At 34.7% G+C, this 19,195-nt stretch overlaps 1 protein-coding gene across 4 annotated transcripts in view; it reads right to left on the bottom strand.

Moving 5' to 3' along the window:
* Nucleotides 1–19,195, bottom strand: part of CCSER1 (coiled-coil serine rich protein 1) — a 681,310-nt gene that overhangs the window by 155,381 nt on the left and 506,734 nt on the right. For all 4 annotated transcript variants that reach the window (XM_087434596.1, XM_087434595.1, XM_087434593.1 and 1 more), the window contains exon 7: nucleotides 10,466–10,543. In XM_087434596.1, coding sequence (XP_087290722.1) covers nucleotides 10,466–10,543 — 78 coding nt within the window. The remainder of the gene's footprint in view (nucleotides 1–10,465; nucleotides 10,544–19,195) is intronic.

Genomic DNA, 19,195 nt, shown 5'->3' with positions numbered 1-19,195 from the left:
GGTCCCCAAACCAAGGCTGAGGTCATAATGACTCAGCTTTTTAAAATTCATTTTCTTTCAAGGAACACACAAAGTTGTTTTTATTTCACACATTTTCAAGGCTTTTATGGGCTTTAGGATTTTGCTAGCAGTAGTTCAAAATCCTGTCTATGTGCAAATGAATCCAGAAATATCTTCCTATGTTCCGTACCTGAATTCTATCCACCCATGTTCTGTACCTGTATTCTTTTTTTTTTTTTTTTTTAGAGCAGACATATATTTAATAACTATGGCAAATACTCTTAATATTTGTATCAAATACATTGCCTTTGAAAACACCAATTTGCAAAGGTACATGCACCCCTGTGTTCATTGCAGCCTTATTCACGATAGCCAAGACTTGGAAGCAACCTAAGTGCCCATCAAGGGACGAATGGATAAAGAAGCTGTGGTATATATACACAATGGAATACTACTCAGCCATAAGAAACGATGTACCTGTATTCTAAATTCAAGCTCTTCCTACAAAATCCTTACTTTTGCCAACTATGAAATACAATCCAAATCCACGTTATCACGTAGTTTTCTGGTGCTCTGTTTAACTCAGTGATATAAAAAAATGGATCCTTGAACTCAATTTTCCAAGATTATCTTTAACAGATGCTCAGTAAATCTTATCTACTACATAGGTCAAAGGAGCTCTTTGCTTAGAGTAAGCAGAGTATGGCCTGATGCTCTGAAAGCACGCTAAAATAAGTCTTTTTACACAGAAAGTTTTATATCAATAACATTTAGAGAATTCAAAAAATTTAGGAGAAATATAAGGCACCAACATATGCAAAGATGAAGAAACTCATTGAGATTTAAATTTAAGGAAGAAAATGAATGTGCAGGCTGGGGATGGGGAAGGAGGGGGTACACCATAATTTTTAGCATGTATTAATGTTGACAAGTTCTATATCTTGTACATGCCTTCCTGAAATCATTTGGACAGTGCATTAGAAGGATTTGGACAGCAATATGAAGCTAGTAGGCAACATTAAAGTATTTGCTTATTTTTTCCATTAAAATCTTTTTCCCTGAGGTCCACTATGTCTGAGAGATATTGCATATCTTTTAACACAAATTAAACAAAATCAGTTTTGGCTTTAATTTATGTAAAAATAGCTTTGTTTTATCAGGATATAAAATTATCATTTTTCTTACTATATGAGCATTCATCATACATCAGTAATGCTGTCTGTAAAAGTCAAATAATAGGTATTATGTTCATTCAATACTTATCTTGACAGATCCAGAAGGAAAAAAGTTAACATAAAATAATACTACACAAATACAATATAGAAATATTGTTTGGTAGTTGTTATTTTAATTTAAATTTTATTCTCAGTGTTTATAATGAAGAATTTAGTAGAATATTTTTTAAAGCCATAATTCTTTGATACTTTCAACCATAAGGTTTTAAGGACTGCAAATTAATTCAAATATGGTGACATTTAAGGGAAGCTTCCAAATTTAATGGAAATTAAAATAGCATAGGAAAATATCATCAGATGAGTACACTGATGCATATACAGAAACATTTAAGGAAATTTCATGTTTTCCTCTACCCTCCCTCAAACCCAAACTCCTCACACTTGACTGAGAATTTAATAGCACTGAAAACTGGATTAATAAAAGAATATCACCTATCAATATGGTAGATTAAAGACTGCTGGGGGCTGGCCTGGTGACACAGTGGTTAAGTTCACGTGTTCCACTTCGGTGGCCTGGGCACGGACCTACTCACCGATCATTAAGCCATGCTAAGGCGGCATCCTACAAAGAAAAACTAGAAGGACCTACAACTAGGATATACAACTATGTACTGTGGGCTTTGGGAAGAAAAAAGAAAAAAGGAGGAAGATTGGCAACAGATGTTAGCTCAGGGCCAATTTTTCTCAAAAAAACAAAAAAAAAGATTGCCGCGAATCTTTGTCATTCCCCATCAAGAGATGAAGTTTATTTTCCTTTCCCTTGAGTCATGGTTGGCCCTGTGTCCAGAAAAGAGGTAACATAGCAATCTTGTGTCTATCTATCTGTTGTGGGCTGAATTGTATCCCCCAAAATTCATATGTTGAAGTTTCAATTCCCAGTACCTCAGAATGTAACTATATTTGGAGATAAGGTCTTTAAAGAGGTGATTAAGTTAAGATGAGGCCATTTGGGTGGGCCCTAATAAAATATAACTGGTGTCCTTACAAAAAGAGGAAGAGATACCACGGATGTGCATGAACAGTATTTTGTCATGGCAGCCCTAGCAAACTAATACGCTATCCTTAGAAAGGTCTGCTTGCAAGGTTGGCCATTGGCTGGCTTCTGAGAACTTGACTGGTAAACAGTATCCTACACTATATCAAACTTTCCATAAATGATAAGAGTGGTTCACTGTTCCTAAACCATTTGTACAAACAATATTGTTTATGCTGAACACCTGATTTCTTTCTAGAAGTTTGGAATTTCTGTATGCGCTAGGCACAGGGTTCCTATGAGACCAGCCCCCAATAAAATCTTTGGGTGCTAAATTCTTAATGGGCTTCACTGGGTAGAACACCACATACATTGCTGGGAGAAGAGAGTATGTATGTTCTGTATGACTACATGCTGAGTTCTGTAAGTCCTTCTAACAAATATCTGAATGTAGCTGTCGTCTCAGGGACCGTCGAACCACCTTGTAACTGCTTAACCAACAGAAGGAGGTGGAGGTGAAGCTGTATATTTTTGTGTCTAGTTAGTAATTGGCCTGGCAGCTTCTACTTCCTCTTCTCTTGGAACATTCACTCTGGGAGAAGCCAGCTGCCAGGCAACAAGTTTAAGTACTCTAAAACCACCCTGCTGTGAGAAAACTCGAGCTAGTCTGTAAGGAGTCACCCTGGACATCTATCCCACTTGAGTCTTCAGATAACTCCATTCTCAGCCTACATCTTACCGCACCTACTTGTAAAACCTCAAATAAGAACTGTCCAGATAAGCTCAGTCAATCTACAGAATCACAAAAAACAATATGAAATTATTGTTTCATGCTGTCAAGTTTTGAAATGGTTTATTACACAGAGATAACTAAAACAATCATTTTATTTTTGTCATCAAAAATAATTGCTTAAAATATGCATATTATAGATAATAGATCCCTCTTAAAATTTATTCCCATTAGGGAAACACATTGATGCCATTTTGTATTTAAAATTATTATCATATCATAAATTGATTCCTTAAATATATAATTATAGTGTGATTTTATATTCAAAATTCATCAGCTAACCCCTTGAGAATTTTTTTTCCTGCTTATTTCTTCCTCTAAGCACTAATGAGACATGTTTCCATTCCATAATTATTGATCTATAAGAATCCACATCAAATTGTAAGTTAAACTTAGCTTTATCTGTGTGGTTTCAGTTATCTGAGAGAGAAAATAGATTGCCAGAAACTACTATTCCTTGTAGAATTGAATATTAGCCCTAGTAAAACTGACATTATCTGCTATCTCACGTTTAGTCCCTCTGCCTCACTACTACTGACAAAATTAAACCAAATCAACAAACAAATAAGACTTCATTAATCTCTACCTCATGATATCTACTTATTTGCAACATCAGAAAGATAGCAAAAGAGGTAAAAACAGGAAAATATAGAGAATGTTAGAATCAGGAATAATCTTGGACATTGCTCTGTTTTGATATCCCACACACAATCCATTAACAAATCCTGCTGACTCACATTTAAAGTGTGTCCAAAATCCCACCAATGCTTACACTCTCAACTTTGACCACCCCAGTTAAGCTACCACTATCTCTCACCTGCAGGAGCTTGACTTCCTTCTCCTATCAAGCCCACTTGCTGCCTACATCTACACTGAAGTCAGAGTAATAGTTTCAGAATAAAGTCTAATCATGCCTTTCTTTTTCCCAAAACACTCCAGTGGTTTCCCATCTCATGGAAAGTAAGATCCCAAGTCTTTACTATGGCTACAAGGCTCTTCCTGGTCTGGTTTCTCTCTGACCTCATCTCTTATTTCTTGCCCCCTCATTCACTCAGCTCCAGCCACAATGGCTCTCTAGCAGATCCTAACAAGGCCATGGTGTTCTGCCTCATAGCTTTTGCATTTGTTGTTCTCAAGCTTCTTCCCACAGATAGATGAGTGGCTTCTTCTCTTTCTTCATTGTGTTCTCCACCAAAATGTCCCCTAATCAGAATGACCTTCCTTGACCATCCTTTTTGAAACAATAACACACTACAGAGTCACTTTCTGTTCTCCAAATCCTGCTTTATTTTTCATCATAACATTTATCATCCCTACCTGACATGTTATATATTTATTTTATTGTCTATTTCTCTTCATTAGAACCCGAATACCATGAAAGCAGGAATTTAGTCTGCGTTGTTTACACTGAAGCACCAGTGCCTAGAATATTATCAAGGACATGGTAGGTACTCAATAAACTGATTCATCAACAAATGAATGAATGAATGAATAGATGGCCTAGTCAAAAAATGACCAGAAATGCAAAATATACCATTTGGGGCTCTTTCTGGGACATTGAAAAAGTGATTTCCAGTACTAAGAGAGATCATTAAATTCACTGAATGAAAAACAACAACAAAAACACTCACACACAAAAATTCTAAATTTATGCAGGACATACAACAGACGATGCTGTGGAGGTCATGCCACTGTCTCACTCCTCTCTCCTGGAGTCTGCAAATGTGCTCTTTTCCATTATGTTGTTGTCAGACAAAATAAATAGACACTACTTAGCGTACTGATGCTATAACATATAAAGAGTAAAACATTAACAATGCTTTGTTCACAATGCGGTTTTTCCCACGATCTAATGTGATTGAACAATGTTCCTTAATGTAGCTTGCATTTAGGAGGTTACCTGGGAAATTAAAGAAAAATATACTATGGTGCATTCCTGATAAAAAGATACCATACATCCTTATGGTTACAGAAACTATTGTGTATTTCTTTTTTTCAAGTAATGTTTTATTTAAAAAATGTACCAGTTTTCCCTTAAGACAAATTCATTACATTTACTCCTTCTCCCTCACAATTAATGAACATTTCCATTATTTTTCATAAGAGGAATCTGATGTATGAGCTCATCTGAATACTCAAGGGTATAAAACAAATACGATGGCTCCTAGGAATAAATATTAAACACTATACTTAAAGTAAATCAGAATAAAGGATTTATGTTTAAAATATATCTCTACTCCCACATTTGGAAATAAAGTACAAGGCACTGAGTGGAAATAACTCTGCTTCATGTTATTTATAACATATAGGACTGTCTTGCCTTAAACTTAGAGATATCTCTTCTATAAAAAATAAGAGTTAACACTTACATACTGTTTACTATGTGCTATTCTAAGCACTTTCTATTTATTAACTTGTTAATAAACCTTATAAGAACCCAGTGAAGGAGGGGTTGCTGTTGTTTTCACTTTATAGATGGAGAAATTGGGACACCAAGTAACTGGCTCCAGGTCACACAAACAGAAAGTGGTGAAACTGCGATTTGATCCCAGCCAGTCTCCTCACTAGGCTACACCGCCTCTAATGTTCCCAACTCTATTTTTCGCTTTCTTAAAAATGAATATTGTTCTTAAAATAGAAATAAGTGGTCATTATATGAACTATAGAAAAAAACTTGTAAAAAGTATGATCCAGCCAAATAGTTGATGGTTGATAGTTGCATATTTTCTGGAATCTTTTTTCTACACACTATATATTTTATATCACTGAGAGCAAACCACATGTGTTACTACATGTTACTAAGTCCTGACTGTAGGCTCTATGGTCAAGTGGAGTTAAGCATCATTTCTCTCCCTAACATCCCAGCGTTGCATGGCAGGATAATTTGTTTCTCTATTTCCTTCTCTCCGGCCCTTGCTTAAACAAGGTGGCTCTTTGCTTCTTAAAGTGAGGTTTGTGTCAGAGCAGAAGAATCTTCAGACACTTCAGACAATTCCTTTCCTCAATTCTGTTTCTAAAATGTACACTGAGGAGATTTTTCCAGTGGCCTGGCTGGTTAAAGCAGAAAAGGATAATCTCTGAGAAAAACCTGAAGAGATAGAGCTTCTCTAGTCTAGACCAAACCATGATTTCTGAGGTTGAGGAAAAGGAGTCAGAGAACCAGGGATTTCACCAGAAGAGGAGACCCAGGAAAAAGCCCAGCACCACCCAGTGTCGGCTCCTGGGGAAGGTGGCTGGACCTCAGAGAGGGTGGCTCCATCGCGTATTCTAGGCACTGGAACTCAAACTCAGACACTCCAGGAGCCCAAATACCACAGAGAAGGAGCAGTCAATGAGCCAAGAAAGGCAATGAGTTATTTTTGTTCATTGTTAGACTTTAAAGATTGCTGAATGCAGGGTGTTCTTCAGTGTTTGTCTACTTTTGCAGCAAAGTCTAAATTAAAATAGAATTGAATTTGTTTCTTTCTTGTTGACTTTATCACAAGGTAAGAATAAAAGGGTAAGTAGGATAATACCTTTTTATAATACATCTAATCAAAGAAAAGATGCTTTTTGGAGGAAAAGGGACTAAAATCAAGCCATCATGGTTCATTTAGGCACAAATAAGTTAAAAAATATGTGATAAATCTGGTTGGAAAAAAGCACATGGCCCAAGATCAAGTGTACTACTATGGAGGAGTCAGGAACAATCAGCCAGCTTTAGCTTCAGGAGTGTTAGTTCAGTAACGGATTGAGGCTGTTAATAACTACGCATAAACAAATATATTAAAAGGGTCATCCTACTAAAGAATAGTAATATTTGGTGGCCCAAGGCATCTTTAGTGTGGAACATCTGACTGAACCTAACAAAGGGAGAGAGGAATCAGGTTAGATTGGAAGTGATTATATGGTTGAGAGAGAGGGAGAATGGGAGAATAGGGTAGAAAGGGTACATCAAAATTAATAAGGTCAACTTGGTTCAGTGTTATTCTACAGAAAAACATGAAAATTTTAATCAACTTTTAAGCAGTTTACTCCCTTTTTTTCTCAGACCAAAGTCTCACTTAGATGAATGATCTTGAATGATTTTTTATGATTCTATTACAGTTAGTTGATAAAATACTGTTCCCCCCCACATGAAATTAGTTATCCATTTGTGCTTCCACAATGAGGTAAAGGCATGTGTCAGACCACATGTGTATATACTTTATGTAATGTGGAATATTATTTAAAAAATAGAGGTTATATATTTACCTTTTTTCCCCCCCAAATATATGTCCATAACAATGGTCTGCACAATTATAAGAACCTGGAATCCTAGAAACTTCTCAGCACTGAGTCTGACCAGGAAATCTGTGGGTTTATTACTTGCAGTATATGTGGAAGGTTGTGAATTACACATCTTTTTCTACAAAGGGATACACTCAAATGCTTTCATGGCCAGGCATGAACACAATAGGGAATGGTGACGACTGTGGTGAAGTGGCGCTCATGTGCCCTGTCCAGATAACTCTACTTATCTCTAGTCAATCAGTTCTATCTGAAAGAAAGGTATAGAGTTCCCAGATCTTGCAATTGTTTAAGGGAAGACTGGATGGATTTTTGCGGGAAATGTCTTCATTTTTGAAAGACTAGCTAAGCGAAACAAAACACTACAGCAGTGGGTTTTAACTGCCAAGGGCAAGAAGTTTAGCAGGAGGTGAGCTGTTCTGTGGGGGGGAATAGAGAAGTGAGTAATATATGGGGCTTGGACTATATTTCAATGCAGATCTGTTTTTGTTTAAAAATTAAATTGAAGAATGGGGTCCAAGGCTAATAGTATTGAAAAACACTGCCTTACTGTGGAGAAGAAGCATCTGGTCCCAAACAAGATTTTATTGACATCTTTAATTCACATATCTCTAAAGTTTAACCTACTACTCTTGACTCTGGGAAGTTCTCCAGGAGGCTACCCAGTTTTCTTCCACATTTAATTTAATAGATCCTACTGTGGCACATTCCTATTGATGCCAATTTCTCATCTAACATTCAAGTCAAGAATTAAGGTAGATGTATTAGTGGGAAAGTAATTATTAGCGTTTTTAGAAAATACATAACATACCTTTTGTCATTATTTGAAATAGTATGGTTAAAATCCATTTAATCTGAATGTCATTCTAAAGATAATTTTTAAAGGAAAGCATTTATCTTGACAAACACTTGAGCCAAACAGGATATCTTCCTCCAGCTGCTGTATGAGTGCTTCCAAAACAGACCAAGAAAAAGGATGAAATACTTTTCTTTTAGTAACCTAATTAATTCCCAGGAGAAACAGTAAAGTCAAGTCCTTCAATCAGCCACCAAAGCTTATCTTTCAGAGGCCTTGCTCTTCTAAGATTAAGGCAAATGGTTATGGAGTTGGGTGCTGTAATCAGCGTCTTAGAAAAGAAAGCTAGGAGGTTAAAGAGAATTAATCTTATTTTAAGATGAAAGACCATGCCCCATTCATGGGGAATGAGAAAAAAAAGATAATCATTTTTTTTCTAGTTACCATGTTGGTCAAATATCATAATTTTAAACAAAATTTTAGATACAAATGAATTACAATATCAGGATTTTTCAGGATATAGTTATCAGAAAACTTAAATGTCTTCTTTGTGTTAAACACGTTTTTGCAATTATAATGTACTATACTGCTAACATGTATCTCAAAATAGTTTCTATATATTTGATGTTTATATAAGGATAAATAAGTATTATATTACTCATGTACATGATAAAAATTTATAAACTGAAAATAAAAGAAGCAAATGCAGGAGTTTTATTTCAAACATTAATTTTATATACTTTTAAATACTAGTGGGATATTTTCATATCTGATAAAAATTTTTTGAAAAAATATAAATAATATTTCTTTCACAAAAGAAGTAAACTAAGAGGTGCTATAACTATATTGGCTACCAAAAGTCAATATTATATATTATAAGCACTTGGAAGTTTTAATTGCCTATAAAACCACTTACACACACTAACACAGAAACAATATTGATCTCTTAGAACCAGTCAGAGAAACTAACTAAAATAATTATATTTATATTGGCTTTATGTCAGCAGATTTGGAATCTCTCTGACCTTTTCTTTTATCTCTGTTAAAAAATACATTAATTTTTAAGGACTGTAGTCATTATCAATATATTAAAAAGAGAAAATAGTTTCTAGTGACTCTGATAATTCAACTAAAATCTTGCTAAAGATATGATTCTTCTGTAAATTTTGTCCCATACACCGTAAGAAGGAAATATCAAGTAATTATAAACTTTTAAATATCGGTATTATTTTCTCCTTTTATTGTAGAATAATAACGAAATATTTCTCAGTAAATAATGTAATCAGAATACTATTCAGTATTTAACAATTCTCTGAAATAAAATGAGTTTTTAACAATTATTACTGTCTATCATTAAGCAACAAAGCATCCATAATTAGAAAACTAAAGACTGACAATGGAATTCATAGCCTTCTATTCTTTTCATTTTAACAATACAGCAAATATGGAGTATATGGAAATCCACGCCAGCCACTGTACCAAGTGTAAGCAATATGAAACTGAATAAGATATAGTCTTCATATGAAAAAGAAAAAAACCCACAACAATAACCATTTTATGATAAAATACAAAAATCATGACAGTCATAACGAACCCCAAAATGTGCAATTACATGTCTTCACACCAAACTAAACTGAAACCATTGCACACAAGTAAGTGCATCATCTCGACTTTCCAACTTTTTCCCCATGATCTTAAGGATTGCTATTCTTTATGATAATCTTAATGTAATCCACACATCCCCAGTACAGATATAAAATAGCTGATCTACAAACTTTCACTTAAGGAGAAACATCTAATCTTAAATAGCAAAACAAGAAAACAACTTCATATTTGTAATGTATATAGCCTCCCAAACTGAAGAATTCTACAAATCATACTTCTTAAATACCTATTTGCATATTTACTTAAATATTTTTAAAATATAATGTGTTTTGAGGCATGATTCCCTATTTCAATTCTTGATTTTGACTATTATTTTGTAAAGATTACATAATTAACTAATTATGACCTAGAGTCATCAATGAAAATTTAACCACTTGATAAGGGCTGAACATTTCATTCTAAACTTATTGCTAAATTAACATAGACAAAAGATGTTAAACCTCTAATTCATGTGACATCAAACTACTAACAATGAAATCACTGTCTCTTACGTGCAAGGCAAACAATGTATGCCGTAAAGTATTAATTTCTATTCCAAACATCTACCTTTATTTACCAACTGGAATGACAACAGAACAACAACAACAACAAAAAAGATTTGGCATCTGAAATAAGATCCTTACAGATTAAAGCAGATTACCTCATCATCTATGCATGAACCATCTATCTTACTATAGTAAAATAAATATTTATTAACTATCCTAAAAATAAACAATTATTTTTTGTTTATTTTTTACCTTGAAAGGCAATGGCTCTTCAGTAAGAGGACTAACAGGAAGAGAGGTGGTGCTACTTGCTGGGCTCATATCTGCACTCTGCAAGGAAAACAAAATGGAATTAAAGAGATACTGTTTTGTAGTCATTTTTATTACTCCTAATTTAGACTCTAATCCTTCATGTTAAAATAAAAAAATAAATAAGTGAAATATAGGTGTAGAAAAGTTCAAATTATTATTATACAATGAATGAATCATTTCTTATTTATAAATAGTTATTTTGGAAATTAGTCAAATTATTTCTCAACGTACTTTCCAAGTGCATTTTATTAAATATAATAATCATCTTTTGGGTTAAGATGGTATTTAGTATTATATTTGTTTAATTTCTATTTTTATCTTTTCTTTGAAAATTAAACTATATCTGTAATAATTCACTATGTCGTTAATTTTATGTCTTTCAGATTGATTTTCAAACACATATTATTCATTTTTTTATTTTATAGAGATTTAAATAATGATACCCAGTTTTTATTCATGATGAAAAGCATATCTGCAATTAATACACAATTGCAAAATGAAGAAATATTAAATTTTTAAAATTTCCATATTCGTAGCCCCTAACATTTTACAACCTTTCTTATTATATTATGCTAAACAAAAATTTTAAGGACAAAAGATTTACACAAATATAAGAAAATTATTGGAATGTTGCTAATGCTGTTCTTCTAGTCTTTTAAAAACATAATCAACTAGAATTTCTTAAAGAAGAGATTAGCCTACATAAAGAGATATGAGTTAGATGCTTGTCATTTTTTCTAAAAGCAAGAAAAAGACATTGATAATAGGGAGCAACAGAAGTTATTTTACTACATTCTTAACTCATTGTCTCAGAGGAATTCTTCCAGTTGAGTAGATAAACAAATAAAACATTGAAAAGAATGCACACTATTTTTCAGTCTAAGCTCCAAGTGTACATGCACACAAATACAGAAAATTTTGCAGTAAAGATTAAAGCAAAAGCATGAATCAACCTTGATTGAGTTAAGGGAACAAGTGGACAAGTTTGGCTGACTTAAGTTTCAACAAAAGAACACATTCGAAGAATAGATGTTGCAACTGCTACAAATTCTTAGATTCTCTTTCTATTTAAAGGTTATTTTCAGTTCATTTGATTCAATAAACCAGACACATTTTAAATACTCACTAAAGTGCAATTACTTCTGACTGTCTAGTCCAGAAACAATGGATAAAAACTATAAACACAGGAACCAAGATACTCAATATAATTTTTATATAACATGCACCTACTTTAGAAATTGATGTAAGACTGCACATTGAGTTAAAATGTCTAAAGGAGGAAATTAGGTAAAAATTGAACAATAATTTACTAAAGGAAGCAGGGAAATACATGCAGATAATTGAGGTGAGTTAGTTACTGACTAATTTCTAAATTTACGCAGAGCTTCTTAGCCATTTATTTGATAAAAATCAGGAAATATTCTGAAATGCTGACTTTTGCTATCTGATTATATGATGTAATGGAGAAACAGAAGTTTTCTTAGGAATGATTTACCGCAGGTTTCTAACATAAGAAACAAGTGAAACTTTTTTGTAGAAATAGAAAAACAAGACTCTTGACCTATTTCTCTCATCATTAGATTTCTCATGACAAATGAAGCAAATGATAGAACACAGTTCATATGTAGTTGAATTATCTGATATTTTCCTGAAGTATTGATATTCTGCATAGCATATAAAAGTATCCAGCCCTTAAAAATCATATATTCACGAACATTGATGACATTCACTCATAAAAATTTAAAAGCCTGGATCATATTCTTGCAGATGAAGGTTTTTGAACTTCCATAAGAAGATGAGCTCAAAATCAAGCTTCATGGTAAACTTCTTTTAGGGTTGAGGTCTCCTACAACTTCCCAGAAATAAAGGTATCATTCCAAGCACTTTAGAAAGCAGGCTCTAAAATTTGCATCATGTTTATCTTCCACATATGAGTGAAGTCATGTGGTGCTTCTCTTTCTGTCTGGCTTATTTCGCTTAACATAATACTCTCAAGATCCATCCACGTTGTTGCAAATGGGACGATCTGAACAGATTAGTGGTTACCAGAGGGGAAGGGGGTTAGGGAGTGGGCAACAGGGGTAAGAGGGCACATATGTATGGAGAAGGATAAAAATTAGATTATTGGTGTTGAGCATGATGCAGTCTATACAGAAACTGATATTTATTTATTCATTTTTTTTCTGTGAGGAAGAACGGCCCTGAGCTAACATCTGCCAATCCTCCTCTTTTAGCTGAGGTAGACTGGCCCTGGGCTAACATCCATGCCCATCTTCCTCCACTTTATATGGGATGCCTGCCACAGCATGGCCTGAGAAGTGGTGCATCGGTGTGCGCCAGGGATCCGAACCAGTGAACCCCAGGCCGCCGAAGTGGAGCTCGCGCACTTAACCGCTTGCGCCACCCGGCCGGCCCCCAGAAACTGATATTTAATAATGTACTCCTGAAATTACACAGTTATAAACCATCATTATGATCTCAATAAAATAATTTAAAAAAATAAAATAAAAATTTGCATCATGTAACCTTGATTCACTGAATATCATTCTTGGAGAAAACTTTGTTCTAGCTTTCACTTTCAAATCCATCTTATAGTGTGACACTTTAATTCTATTGCTGTTAGGGAATCTTGAGAAAAATGTTTTTAAAAAAACAAATCAATCTTAGATGACAACATCTGATAAAGTGCACTTTATCAAGTTGAGAAATACATACCAAAAAAATAGAATAAAAATATCTTAATTTTTAGCTTATTATTTTTCCATTTGTGTTTCAGTGATCTGTAATTTGGGTGTCATTCCAATTTGTCTACGCTTTTAGATAAAATACTACAGTAAACCTTTCAGATATAAGTCTTATCAATACTTCCTATTTTAATTCATTTACCCTTTCATTCAGTGATAGCAATACCAACTCAATTGTACATCTAAATACAAATTAATGAAGTACTTCATAAGTTACATTTGACGTTTTTAAAAGATAACAGTATGTGTCTTCCAAATTTTCTTCATAAAATATTTTGTTAGAATTATGGCTTCATCTGCTTTTAATATATTTCAGCGACTTTGAAAATGGTTGGTTCACATAATGTGAAAGTCAATCCCGTGGGAATATAGAAGAGTTATTCTGTACAAGAAGCAAATCATCCCAACAGAAGGAATCTCCTTAATTCTGATGTAACTCACTTGGGTTTTTGACCATTGGAGACTATACTAGATGTTCTTGACAGGTTATAAGGAGCCTATCCTAATTCTAACAGGTGTCCTAAAACTTGGTTTTCTGGTTCTAAGTCCGATAGACACCTGCTTCTTTCCAACATTAGAGTGATTAAATGATACGAACCTAACATTTTTCCTACACTTAAAATGTTACTTTCTCCCTTTCTATTTCTATCTCATGTATGTTCTCTTTTATTTTTCTCCAAATTGAGCAAAACATTAAGTATTATCTTTAAGTTTAATAATAAAATCTAGACAAGTATTTGCCTTTGAGAAAATCAGAGATATTCTAGGGAATATCACCCTCTTCTCATGCATATTGTTCCTCAGAACTCTCTCTACTCATCTAGTTTTGAAGAAATTACTCACTTTGTTGTTGCTGATTTTAGGACATAAGTTCTCTAAATTTGCACACTATCTCATCCCTCAGCTCCAACCCATCTTCTTTTTAAAATCAACTCTATTGAACTATAACATACCTATACTAAAATGCAACTTTTTAAAGTGTATAGTTAGATGAGTTTTGACAAATGTACCCACATGTGTAACCACCACCAAAATCAAGACACAGAACATTTCCATCACCTCAAAATGTTCCCTCATGTTCCTTTGCATTCAAGCACCTCCCATCCCTGGTCACAGGCAACACAATATCCTATATCACTATAGGTTAATTTTGCCTTCCCTGGAGTTTAGTATACATGGAAATGTACAATATGAATTATTTTCGGTCCAGCTTGTTCACTCAGAAAAATTATTTTGAAATTTATCATATCATGTCATTGCATGTTTCAGTAGTCTATCCTTTTAAATGTGGACTACCAAGTAGATGGGACATCACTAGGAACAAATCCAACACAGAGCCAATCCAAGAAATGGAGAGAAAGAAACTGAGTCCTAAGGACATATATGACATTCTGATAATCTCTATGATAATCTGATAATCTCTGATAAAGCTCTATGTAAGTAATAATGTTCATAAGGCACTGTACCTAAGATTTAAGCATCCTTTTTAATACAGGAATAATCACTATGGTTGGAAAGCTACAAGTTATAGAACTTAAAATTTGGAATTGGCTGACACAAGTAGAGCAGAGATCCCAGATGCTATTCTGTTTCAGGCTGAGAAGTTACGACTATTTATGTGACAGCAAAATAATTTATTAAATTATTTTCTAAATTTTGGGGGACACAGATTATATATTTTTGAATCTGGAGTTTCATGAGATTTGGTCAAAAAACGCCTGTTAACAACAACACAATAATAGTAGGGGAACTTAATACCCCACTAACATCAATGGATAGATCATCCAGACCAAAAACCAATAAACAAACAGTGGACTTAAATGAAAATCTGGACGAGATGGACCTAGTAGACAGATACAGAGCACTTCATCCAAAAACAGCTGACTACACATTCTTCTCAAGCACACATGGAACATTCTCAAGGATAGACCATATGTTGGGAAACAAGGCAAGCCTCAATAAATTCAAGAAGATTGAAATCATAACAAGCATTTTTTCAGACCATAATGCTATGAAACTGGAAATCAACCATAAGAAAAAAACTGGGAAAGTGACAAAGATGTGGAGGTTGAATAACATGCTACTGAACAACCAATGGATCACTGACAAAATTAAAGGAGAAATCAAAAAATATCTGGAAACAAACGAAAATGAAAATATGCCATACCAACTCACATGGGATGCAGCAAAAGCAGTCCTGAGAGGGAATTTCATAGCAATACAGGCCCACCTCAACAAACAAGAAAAAGCCCAGATAAGCAATCTTAAATTACACCTAACAGAACTAGAAAAACAAGAACAAACAAAGCCCAAAGTCAGCAGAAGGAGAGAAATAATAAAAATCAGAGCAGAAATAAATGAAATTGAGACCAAAAAAAAAACAGTAGAAAGGATTAATGAAACAAAGAGTTGATTCTTTGAAAAAATAAAGAAAATTGAGAAACACTTAGCCAGACTTACTAAGAAAAAAAGAGAAAAGGCTCAAATAAATAAAATTAGAAATGAAAGAGGAGAAATTACAACAGATACCACGGAAATACAAAGGATTATAAGAGAATACTATGAGAAACTATATGCCAACAAATTGGACAATCTAGAAGAAATGGATAAATTCTTAGACTAATACAACCTCCCAAAACTGAACCAAGAAGAAATAGAGAATCTGAATAGACCAATCACAAGTAAAGAGATTGAAATAGTAATCAAACACCTCTCAAAAAACAAAAGTCCAGGACCAGACAGCTTCTCCGGTGAATTTTACCAAACATTCAAAGAAGATCTAACACCCATCCTTCTCAAACTATTCCAAAAAATAGAGGAAGATGGAACACTTCCTAAATCATTCTATGAGGCCAACATCACCCTGATACCAAAGTCAGACAAAGACAATACAAAAAAGGAAAATTACAGGCCCATATCGCTGATGAACATAGATGCAAAAATCCTCAACAAAATACTGGCAAACCGGGGGCCAGCCCGGTGGCGCAAGCGGTTAAGTGCGCGTGCTCTGCTGCAGTGGCCCGGGGTTCGCCGGTTCGGATCCCGGGCGTGCACCATTGCACTGCTTGGCAAGCCATGCTGTGGTGGCGTCCCATATAAAGTGGAGAAAGATGGGCACGGATGTTAGCCCAGGGCCAGTCTTCCTCAGCAAAAAAAGAGGAGGATTGGCAGATGTTAGCAGAGGGCTGATCTCCTCACAAAAAAAAAAAAAAAAGAATACTGGCAAACCGAATACAGCAATACATTAAAAAGATCATACACCATGATCAAGTGGGATCTATACCAGTGACACAGGGATGGTTCAACATCCGCAAATCAATCAACGTGATACACCACATCAACAAAACGAGGAATAAAAACCACATGGTCATCTCAATAGATGCAGCGAAGGCATTTGACAAGATCCAACATCCATTTATGATAAAAACTCTCATCAAAAAATGCCTGGATATAAGAATGCATTTACTTATCTTTTTCTATTTAGTAATTATATTTTTATTTACTTTTGACTAGATAACACATTCAAATAGTCCAAAATTCAAAGGCACACATCTTTTACCAGGAAATAGTTTCTCTTCTACTCCTATGCCCCAGCCATCCTTTATACATATAGGATAACATGTTATACATACTGTTCTTCCCCTTGCCTTTTTCAAATTACCATGTATTTGTATATAATAAGGCCCCTCATTCTTTCATATGGCTATATAGTATTTCATTTTATGGCTATATCATAATATAATTAACCAGAGCTACATTCCCACCCTTTAGCTATTACAAACAGAGCTGAAATGAATAATCTTATATTACATGCATATTTATCTATAAGATAAATTTTTGGATTTAGAATTACTCAGCTAAAAGATATATTCAATTTGTAATTCTGAATGACGTTGCCAAATTGTCCTGCATGGAGAGTCTATCAGTGTACACACTCATATGAGGCTTAAGAGTGACTATTTTCCCAATGTCTCACCATGTATTCTCTACTTCAAAGGGCCTTTAGTACAGATCCACAAAGTAAACAAAAGCTCTGGGTGAAGTTCTTCTTCTTAAAATCACAGAGATTTATTTTTTTAGGTAACACTGGTTTAGAACATTATATAAATACATCAAGTGTACATCATTATACTTGGATTTCTGTGTAGACTATATAATGTTCACCATCCAAAGTCTAACGGCCATCCATCACCATACACACATGCCCTTTTACCCCTTTTGCCCTCCTCCTTCCCTCCTTCCCTTCTGGTAACCACCAATCTATTCTCTATGTGTTTGTTTGTTCTTGTTGTTGTTTTTATCTTCCACGTACGGGTGAAATCATATGGTATTTGGCTTTATCCCTCTGACTTATTTCACTTAGCATAATGCCCTGAAGATCCATCCATGTATAACTTTATTCATCTACCCAAGCTTCTAATTTTAGGCATTTTTGTATTGCCATTTTTTCTTTATAATTAATGCTGTGATGACATTCTTAAAACAGATCTGTGATTAATTCTTTTTTTGTGTGTGAGGAAGATCAGCCCTAAGCTAACATCCATGCCAATCCTCCTCTTTGCTGAGGAAGACTGGCCCTGGGCTAACATCTGTTCCTGTCTTCCTCCACTTCATATGGGACGCCACCACAGCATGGCTTGACAAGTGGTGCCTCGGTGCGTGCCCGGGATCCGAAGCGCGGGGCCGCCAGCAGCGCAGCGTGCGCACCTAACCACTCGGCCACGGGGCCGGCCCCTGTGATTAATTCTTTTAATACATTTATGGAATTATAAAGTTTCAGTTAAAGAATATGCATAGAATTGGCTAATTTCACATATAGTCTCAAATTTTCCTCCAAGGCTAATGTACTGATTTTTACTCCTACTTGAGAAGTTTCAGAGTTCTAAATTTATTGTACCTTCAATAGGTAAAGAGAAACATATCAGGCTATTTAACAGGCTGTGATTTACCAATTGGTTAATTATTAGGGGAAAAATATATTCTTAAATTTCATTAAAATAAACTCTAAATTGATGAAACTGCTAAATATAAAAACCCAAAATAAGCACTTGAAGAAAATATAGGTAAACATTATTTATCAATTATCATAGAATGGGGACGGCTTTTCTAACCATAAATAAATCATAAAGTCAAAGATTGATATATATATGACTATGTTGAATTTTCTGCATATTAAAGAAAACATAAAATTATAATACAAATAAAATATTCAGAAAATTTTGAAGTTTGATGGGAACACATTCCTTATTCCTGGTGTTTCCTTTCACATAGAAGGAGCTCTACTAGAGTTACACTCTCAGCTTCTCTGCCAAGCAAAGAAAGCATCACTTTTCTTGCTGATACAGTAGGGATGGATGAACTCGGTGTGCTTGGTGCAGCTCATTCCTCTTTCTTTCGCTAGCAGGATCACACTCAGAGAACATGTGTTCTGTTGAACAGCGATGCAGCAGGCTTTTTACTGCTAAGGTCTAAGTAAGAGTTTTAAGCTTCAGATCATGAGTTTAGCCTAGAGGGTTGTCTGCAGCTTATGGAGACTTTTCTGACAGCACGCAGCTATTTTTACATCCTTGTGAGTCTTAAGTGATGGTTTGTGAGGTGAATGGGCCTCAGCAAAGCATCTGGGACCCAACAACCTCAGAAAGACAAAGGCCATGTGTAGTTTCAGCCAAAACACAGACGCCAGGGCCTCAGGAGTTGCAAGCTGCTGCAGGCTGACCTTGAACTATACAGAACAGCTTTTTATTAGCAGATTTGGCTGGTGTAGTAATGAGCTCGAAGGAAAGTGTCTTTCCATTCCTGGACTTTTTAAGTGCTGGTAGATAGGATAATGTTGCAGCTTTTAAACTGGAAGACAGTTGAATTCTGTGTCGGTTACAGAGGGCTGGTAAGCTTCTAGCTTTAAATTCTGAGTGCCAGGCCTAGTACT

This window comes from Ceratotherium simum, chromosome 8, assembly GCF_057802395.1.
Source record: "Ceratotherium simum simum isolate JZ-2026a chromosome 8, ASM5780239v1, whole genome shotgun sequence".
Lineage (NCBI taxonomy): Eukaryota > Metazoa > Chordata > Mammalia > Perissodactyla > Rhinocerotidae > Ceratotherium > Ceratotherium simum.
The sequence above is the reverse complement of the archived record's forward strand: the minus strand, read 5'-3'. Positions and strand labels throughout refer to the sequence as shown.